The sequence below is a fragment of the Salvia splendens genome, chromosome 3 (assembly GCF_004379255.2).
Source record: "Salvia splendens isolate huo1 chromosome 3, SspV2, whole genome shotgun sequence".
NCBI lineage: Eukaryota > Viridiplantae > Streptophyta > Magnoliopsida > Lamiales > Lamiaceae > Salvia > Salvia splendens.
The window spans coordinates 8,679,680-8,688,593 of NC_056034.1; the positions used below are offsets into that span (position 1 = coordinate 8,679,680).

General features: G+C 37.2%; 1 protein-coding gene across 3 annotated transcripts; it reads right to left on the reverse strand.

Moving 5' to 3' along the window:
* On the reverse strand, positions 1 to 7,925 carry LOC121794736 (ubiquitin-like-specific protease 1D). Of its 3 annotated transcripts, none has more exons than XM_042193044.1 (14): positions 7,566 to 7,925; positions 7,011 to 7,065; positions 6,142 to 6,221; positions 5,785 to 6,044; positions 5,025 to 5,073; positions 4,337 to 4,419; positions 4,175 to 4,204; positions 3,978 to 4,073; positions 2,964 to 3,072; positions 2,501 to 2,595; positions 1,890 to 2,012; positions 895 to 1,009; positions 417 to 524; positions 1 to 307 (listed from the first exon to the last, which is right to left on the reverse strand). In XM_042193044.1, the coding sequence occupies exons 1-14, from the start codon at positions 7,818 to 7,820 to the stop codon at positions 176 to 178; spliced, it is 1,590 nt and encodes a 529-aa protein (XP_042048978.1). In that variant the 5' UTR covers positions 7,821 to 7,925; the 3' UTR covers positions 1 to 175. The 3 variants fall into 3 exon arrangements, with proteins under 3 accessions (XP_042048978.1, XP_042048977.1, XP_042048980.1); XM_042193043.1 differs by having other exon boundaries at positions 4,175 to 4,207; XM_042193046.1 differs by having other exon boundaries at positions 397 to 524; positions 4,175 to 4,207.
* Between the last annotated feature and the right edge of the window lie 989 nt (positions 7,926 to 8,914).

The window sequence follows — 8,914 nt, forward strand, 5'->3', positions numbered from 1 at the left end:
TTTCCATTTCCATTTCCATTTCCATTATAGTGAAGTGGATTCTTAAAACTGACAACTGCCGATCTTTACATTGTAGTTGGGCATCAATATACATCGAAATTCCCTAAAATACAGTGTTAAGTTGTTAACACTAACGCAATGGCTCTAAAATGTAGGTCAGAGTCTGTGTTGATATTCACCATATGTTCACTTCATCCATCAATGAGTCCGATTTACATGGGTCCTTCTTAAACTCTAACGTTAGTAAACTGTGAATTCTCCTTCTCAGACTAGAAGCTTCCGCAGGTCTGAACCATTGCTTTCCGAACTGATAATGAATACCAATGTGCAAAAGTTGTTAATACTAGTAGATTAAGAACAAAAAAAAAATGAAAATGGAGAGCTCTCATGCAATACATTGGAATGGAAACAAGTACCATATGCAAGTCCTGCTTTTTCAGACGTTCAGGCGCTTCACCAATAAAACGTTCCATAAAGAAAAGAACAAAAAGGCCACAGTCATATTCGTTTTGTTGTTGAGGCACCTGTTTCACATAAGAGAATGAGGCAGTTGTGTTACTTAAATTAACTCAGATACTATGTTGTTACAGAATTGCATCCATTCAGCAAACTAAGTTACTTTTACTCTCTTATCAACATCTTTAGCTTAACAATTTTTTCACATAAGATTCAACATGGTTGAATTGTCTTATGATCCATAAAACACTCAGGTTTATAAAAAGGTATACAGATATAAAGATATTTAAAGAAAATTTACAAAACAGCACATTGCAGAAAAATTTAAACATGCCTTGCTGTTGGAAAGAAGCATATTGTGTATCCTGCAATGGTACAGGAGTAGAGATTCTCCAGAGAAGACAAACAAAATTTCTTTCTAAGGAAGAAGAACTATACCTCAATTACTTTCTCTACAATTCTTCGAGAGAGCCTGTTCCAGATATTCTCTGCGATGGGGAGTTCAGGCAGCACTTCTTCTTTTTGTAAAAACTTCCACTCTTCTACTAGAAAGCTGCCAGATAACAAATCATGTGACATTTGACAACAAATAAGTTTGCAAGAGAAATCAATTGAATAACGTGATGTTGATGACTTCGGCCAAAAGGTCAAGTTAACTTAAAGCAAGCCAACTAAACAAGCCGATCAAAATGACAATTTTTTATATGAACTACAGGTGGTTATTAGGAATTAGGAAAGACAATTATTTGCTAGTACTCTGATGATAGACAACTCTACATAAACAGTAATGTTTTTGCAAAGGCATACAGCACATGCTGAATATTCAACTTATTATCTGGTAAAGCTTAAATATGCTCCTATGATTAAGGATATATATTCTGTAGTACTTAGAGAGAACCAAATGAGATCAGAAAATTTAGATGAAAGAACCTTGAACAAGTTCTATTATTTAATGATTTAATAGAATATATTACTGTGCAACTATAATGAAGGCATAAAGCAAAATTGCATGTACATTGATGCACAGTTGATACTTGCCATACAGCACAAATTTTGTCTCTCCTACCAATTTAGGTATCATGTACTCTTAAGAAAAAAAATCAGGGTACCTACAGAACAGTAGACAGTCTGAAACACCAATGATATGAAATGCTATAAAATATACTCCCTCTTTGCCAGCCTTGTGGTTAAAGAAGAGGGATAATGTTCCTGGTGTTGCGCCAAAACATTACAACTTATAATTTTCTCCCAGTATGATATCAGAGTTAATATCCAATATAAATGTCCCATAAAAAATATCGTAAATACTGTTATACACACTCTGACAGTATTTTAGCAGACTATCAGTTTTTATGATCTACAACCAGTTTCTGCGACCAGTATAATAGTGTGCCTCATGAGTCATGACATAACCAAAAGCAACATCTACTGACCTCTTCACATTACTGAAAATTGACTTGCTGGAATGAAGTCTTAAAGAATCCAAATGCAGTATAATTGGCCCCGACCCGTCTTCTTTATTTGGTATGGATATAATAACCAAGCTCCAATGATGACTGGCACAAAGAGATAATGCAAAATATGGTCACTGAGGTAGCCATGGCCATACAATACGAGGTTAGAAAAGAAGATCCGATAAGTTTCAGAAAATACTTCACATAACATGCAGACTCACCAAATGTAATGCAAAGGACCACAATGGTATTGTATCTAAGTTTATGGATCAAATGTAAATGTACACATGACTCAGCAGTTCTGGGGTAGCATCTATACTTCTTATAAGTGTCATTTTACAGCTCGCTCAATTTTAGTAGAGTATGCAAGTAATCATCACCCCATTTCTGAATGGCAGAAGATTGATTCCATTATTTCAGTAGATATTTGCATCTTTTTTCTATATATTAGTTTAACTTTAGGTATTGATATTTCATCTGTGCTGTTGTCTCACTCGTGGTTAAGAATTGAACTTTCTCTCGAAAAGGGGTCAGTGAGCCCAACACACAATGTAGGGTGGCTTGAAATCATAACTGTTCTTACTGCTTACTTTTCATGAATTGGGAGGAAGATGTATGCTTTCTCGAATATATTCACACCTTTCCACCATCTTCGGAACTTCATAAATAAATCTTCTCTATCAGTCTGCATCAGGGAAAAATAATTAAGTACTAAAACATAATACTAGGAAATTTAGCTTTCCTAAAAGCACTCCGGTCTTGCAAATGATGTTAGGACTAAGAAATAATTAAACATTCTATGGAAAACTCATTGCAATCAAGATGATTTTGAGTTGACAAGAACTTCAAATTCTCATACAAAGAAATCTTTCCATGCCTGTCCTGTGCCTCCTGTCAGAGTAAAACTTTCTCAAAGATAAACTTGATAAACAGTCCATTGTAAATGACATTAACATCTTTCTTGTTTCATGAATATGAGAAGATTCTATGGACAGAACTACAATCAAATTGATCATACATAGGGATGAGTGCTCCAAGAGTTTCAGAAACTACCTTTGTCAGAACATCCTGTTTCAACTTCTCATAGAAGTAAGTATTGAACATGTGATAATTGTATTTTCTTCTAGTACTTGAAGTTGGGGATGTTGGTTTCTGCAAATATCTAGACAAAATAAATCAGTTAGTGAACTATCTAATTACAAATTTACAGCATCTAACCTGCAGTCCCAAGTGATAACAGTTAGCATGCAATAGCAGTACCATTAGTAAAGAAGTTGGAGAATGATAGGACACCTACAAAATTTTCTTAATTTTTGCACAAGAATTTTATTAAGCAAGTCTCCCACTAGATAGGCACTTATTAGTAGTAGGATTTTTCCGTGGTTAGAACAGGATTAAATCATTAGTATAATTAATAATCGAGACCAATGATGACAAACATGAAGGCAACTCATGAAGGATGAAAGTCATAATGATAAATTAAACTATGGCATAGGTTAAGTGAACAACACAAGCACTTTAGCAACAACGATACCAAATTGAACCACTAGTCTTTTTTTCATTTCTTTTTCCAAAATGGTTTAACATAATTCTCAGCATTGATAATTAATGGTCTTAGCTTAGGGTGGCAGGACAGTATCCAGATTATATCCATGTAATAGCTCGAAGATTTAGTGTTAACCAAGCTTGGAGACAACTCAAACAATGCAGTAGAAGTGTAGAACACATAAAACTAAAACTACGAGCTCAAGTTTCTTCATTTTAAAAGGTAAATGTAATTTAAATTACAAAGTTGCTAGCAGCACATAAAGTGGACTACCAACTGTCAAATGAGTTTCTATGAAACATCAAACATGCTAACATCAGAGATCTCAACCTTAACAGTACTATCAATTAAACAAAGTAAAAAGAGGAAAAGAAGATGAATAAGGTTGAGGTAGGAAATATAAATATTCATCAACATTTACTGGAACCATTATTACTGCCAGTCATATAGCTACGGACTTACGGTCACAAGCATATTGACAAGAAGTAGTAGAATAACTAACAACCGTTTATTGAGCTTACCGAATGTAAAAGTTCATGATAGGTGATGATAAATAAGACTCAGGAGCCAGACATTCCATGTCCAGGTAACAGATTTCAATGGCTTCGGGATCATCCCTATTTTAAGACGCGGTAATATAGGATGCATAAGAACTAAGAAGGAACACTATTAAAGAAGAACAGAGCATTCTGTGAAACATACTGCAGTAAGACGGTACCTTGATGGGTAGTATATGCGGGCGTCTTTACTGCTGAAACAAATTAAGAGGAAGGAATAAGTAAATGCTGATCCCAACTACACATACCATGTCAAAGCTTTATGAAAGCAGGCATCAAGTTTACAATATTGCTAGATTGTTGGATGATCTATAGTACTGTACCTTAGACCCACTAGGTCTGTTTCATCTACTACATCGCCCTCAAGTTCCTCCTTCTCTTCATCTACTAGAACAAAACTTCTCCGCTGAAAATTATACATTGGCTTATGACCTTCTTGTGTTGATTAATAATAACAGCTGATAAACATAATACACTGCACCACTCTAAACAATCGGATACGAGCATAGAATAGAATTGATCAACAAAGGGCATATACAAATTAGATAGGCAACACAGAGAAGTGGACAGTTAATTGACACATAACAAACGGATACAAGAAAATAGCACTAGCTATATTGGCTATAAATATTAACATAGATAGGACTTCGGACATACTCATCAATTTCTGAACATATTTTTGCCAGCAGAGTTCTCATGGATAACTTGACTAATGGCTCAATTCCAGCCATCATCCCAAGATTTGCATATTATAGTCCCCTTTTTTAAATATCTATATTAGTTCTAATTACAGGACTTCATGGCTGCCTTAGAAAATATCATTTCAGCAACAAGCCAAGAAAGCAGTAGGAAGTTAGGTACACCCAAGAAAGCTTGCAGATAAAAGTTATGTTAACAGATATTGAAGTGTGTGTGTGTGTGTGTGTGTGTGAGAGAGAGAGAGAGAGGAAAGAGAAAACAGTTGGGGAAAAGGCTATTTTAATAATTCAACACAGGACAAAGTGAACTCACGGTGTTCCTTCTGGTGTTATGTAGATGTAGACTATGAGCGCTACTTTCCCTACAAAACAACAAAAGGAATATGTCAAGATTATGCAGCATCATTTATGATGTGTTGCTTTTTCTGTTAAGGAAACTATATTTCTCATATAGATTATAAAGATTCTTCAGAGAGACAAGTAAACAAATATCAGATTTTGGGCTCAGAGACAAAATAAAGGGATCAGCCATTAGAGGGAGGAAATTTCCACAGCACAAGTAACACCAAGGAATCTCCCTTAAAATAAATAAATAATTATCTTCAACTGAAACCCATGCCCAAATTCGACATGAGACAATAAGATCTTTGTTCATCAGAAACCAAACTTAACAGATCTGACCTTTTCCATTATCTCTTCCTTGTTTTTACCTCCAACACTTCCATTTCAACTAATACCTTAACCCAGAACCTGCTACTAGCATGAGATCCATATATATTCATAAAAAACGCTTGCATGCGTGTATGGAGAATGAGAAAAGGTGCACGAGCGACACAATCAAGCCGCAGAAAACTAGCAATGGACTGGAATGAGGGGACAAACAACAGGTGGCTAGCATATCTATCTACTCAGTATTGGTCAGATCATCAGTTAGAGGCTTACAGCTGGAAATTCACATTCACAAAAATGCTGATGTGTTGTGATGGGTAGATGTGTAAGGGAGATGACAGAGTAAAAGGTTATGATGGCTTTGAACCATTACTAGAGCCCACAATAGAACAAGCATTACTTACTTTTTTGTTGAACCGCAAGAAACATTTTTGTCAGACGGATGAGATGATGAATTAGAAGCATGGATTCCTCTTTTCTCGCCATTGGTTTGCTGCTGGTCACTAATGTTTGCTGAGAGATGATTTGGAGATTTAAAAGGTGTTTGTATTGATGATAAATCTTGCTTTTGAGTTATCTGAGCTAAAAATGGTTTGCGCTCTCTGATTTTTTTGTGATCAGATTGCTCCAACGTAGATTCTGCTCCGGGACAGTCGTTTGCCCTCTGTTTGAGAAGGAAAATGAACAAATGAAGGGGATCTGATACCAGGTTATCTCATTGAGTAATCAGGACAATCAAGTAAGTCATGAGAAACACATACTTCAGTGTCCAACTTGCTGCAGAAAATCAAACCAAATTCTGAAGCAGGAGCTCGTGGATGTGATAAGTCATCCGTGCCACCTACAAATACATTAGACTTTAACTTTCGGTCTTAAGATCAGGTAAGATACTTAATCATTCATTTGATTTTCAGAAAATGAATACGATCATTTACATACCAAAACTTAATCATACATCCCACCCCCTCCCTTTCATAAATTAAAGTTCAATTTACAACACTCTATTTTACTTGTTTCAAAACCCCAACGGGAAGCTTTTTCACTGCACCACATGATTCATTCCCCAACGCAAATTTAACATATTAATATGTGATCCTCGAAAAAGAAATGCCAAATTAAGTTATCAAAATTATTGGTCATGTTATGCAAGTAAGAATGCATTCATACACATTTTCTGAGTATCTTTTGAACAGCTTCCGGCAAAATGTTAAAATAAAGATCCTTCGGGTTCGGGGACATCCAAGCAAAGAACAACATTTGTGTTAATAGAGAGATCTAGGGATCAATCCCCACCATCCCCCTTCCCCAACTAAAAAAATATATTAAAATGATTATATATTCAAACTGAGTTTCGAACCCAAGGTCTATTCACCCTCTCTGTTGTATCATAAACTTTCTTTGTATGTGTGTGTGCCTGCGTAGCTAAGAAGACTGCATTTGTATTTAGCTAACATTTTCATTGTCTATAGGTGAAAGATCACTATATTATGTTAGCCAAAGTTTTTGAGAGCAGTAGGCCTAAGAGTTACACCCCACAAGAAAGAACAACCAGAGAACAAGAACAACAGGAGGGATATAGAATTGGGCAAATAAAAAAACCAACAGCGACAATAACATCATGCAACCTCACCATTGTCAATAGACTCATCGGCTGATATTATCGACTTCCTGCCTTTTAGGTTATCCTGAAAAGAAAATATCATCACAAATAAATGACCAATCATATAGCGATAACAGGAATACCATCGATAGAGTCCCCATACCAATAGAGCACCTCAAAAATAAACATGAAATTAATGTCGAGAAACCAGATTCAAGCATGAGTTTAGCGGCAATATAGGACACCAGGTGAGGTAACAGACTTACAATGCCATCACCTATCCAAAAATCCATTTGATGAGATCACTTTGATAGAATGCCACAGCATAATGTTAAACAAAACCCAACTATCATCATCTCTGAGAAAAGCTATTCGTCTCCTATTTTATTAAATTATTGTTTCCTGCTCTATACATACTTTTGATGAAACAAGGGCAACAATAAAGATTTTCTTCCTGGCAATTCCTATTCAACAACAGATATCATCAATCAGATATCAGCAATGTCGTATGACCAAATAGTTTCGGTTCTCACAGACAAGCACCGCGGCGAAAGCAAATAGATCGCAACTAAAAAAAAGCCCAACCTTTTCAAGCTTTCTGCGCGCCAATTCCGCTTCCATCCTCTTAATGTTAGCTCTCAATTTCTCGCCGCCGTCGGGCAATCTATACATACTTTTGAAATTTACATCCCTAGTAATCTTCTCAATGAGTTCTTCCTCAGAGAGATGCCTGAAGCAGTTAATCGGCCCCGATTCCCCCTCCTCGTCGTATCTACCGGGTAGCTTATCAAAGTCGAGGTCTTTACCCACTTTTCTCTTTCTCTCTCCTTCCCCTGCCATGCATCTGTTCACAGCCGAGTTCCGGTGAGTGCACTCAGCAGTCAGCAGCTGCTCACCTCTGTTTTACCCAATTATGAAAAGAGGATCCATGTTCCTGGATTGATTTTTTTTTTAGTATGTTTGTAGTTTCATTTTTGGATTAGAATTATTTTTATTAGTTTTAATATATTTCGAGTAGCTTTAGAAAATTACCGCACTCACAACCGTGCTCGCTGGCACCCACAACAGTGCTCTTACCAGCGAGCACGGTTGTGGGCCCGACTCCATTTTTTCTGTCTGCTCTCTGGCAAGAGCACAACACCCACAGTTGTGCTCTTCCGCAAGGACGAGCACAATTCAATTTAAAATTCAATTAAACAAAAACATTTCCATAATATTAAAATTCATTAAAAAAACCTAAATAATATTACAAATGACAAATAAAATAAAAACGACATAATTAAAATCTTAAAAATTAAAAAGTACATAATTAAAATCCTAAAAATTTAAAATTACATAATTGAACTTCTAATAATTAAAAATTACATAATTAAAAGCTAAAAATACCCCGTGGAAGACTACTCATCTGGCGGCACTACCCCCAATTATCTTTGGATGCCCAATATCATGGCCTCATGCAATCGAAGTTGCGAGGGGTCATAGTTGACCTATCGGTCATATTGAGTTGGGCCAAGATGGTCCACAACGAGTTGGTGGGGGTGGAGGTGGCGCATATGGAACAGGAACGAGAGCGGGTTCGGGAGCATTGCCGGTTGCAGCCGCGGCGCGACGGCGGTTGGCCGCCGCCTTCTTCCTTCCTTGCGGTCGGCTTTGGGAACCACTCGGGCCGGCGTCAGGGCTACCCAAGTTAGCTCCGGCGAGTTGGCTAGCCACTTCTTCGGAGCCAACTTCGGATAGGGATACCGACCTTGACCGTTTGGAGGAGCCGCTACAGGAGGATGTTATGTCTCCCCTATACTTCGGGTGCGTCCGCGTCTCCTGCCAAACGTTGAGGTACTTGAATGGCTTGTAGTTCATGGATTGGTAGGTGCTCATCGCGGGAGTGATGATGTCGACCTCGCTCCGGCCGCTCCCCGCCGACCGCTCTTCCTGAA

What these genes read in the sequence shown, in the direction of transcription:
- LOC121794736 (XM_042193043.1), bottom strand. Translation starts at nt 7,820, where the DNA reads ATGGCAGGGGAAGGAGAGAGAAAGAGAAAAGTGGGTAAAGACCTCGAC. An exon ending in CGATGAGTCTATTGACAATG is followed by an intron (nt 6,222 to 7,010) that starts GTGAGGTTGCAT and finishes ATGTATTTGTAG; the next exon opens with GTGGCACGGATGACTTATCA. An exon ending in AACAGGATGTTCTGACAAAG is followed by an intron (nt 2,596 to 2,963) that starts GTAGTTTCTGAA and finishes TCCCTGATGCAG; the next exon opens with ACTGATAGAGAAGATTTATT.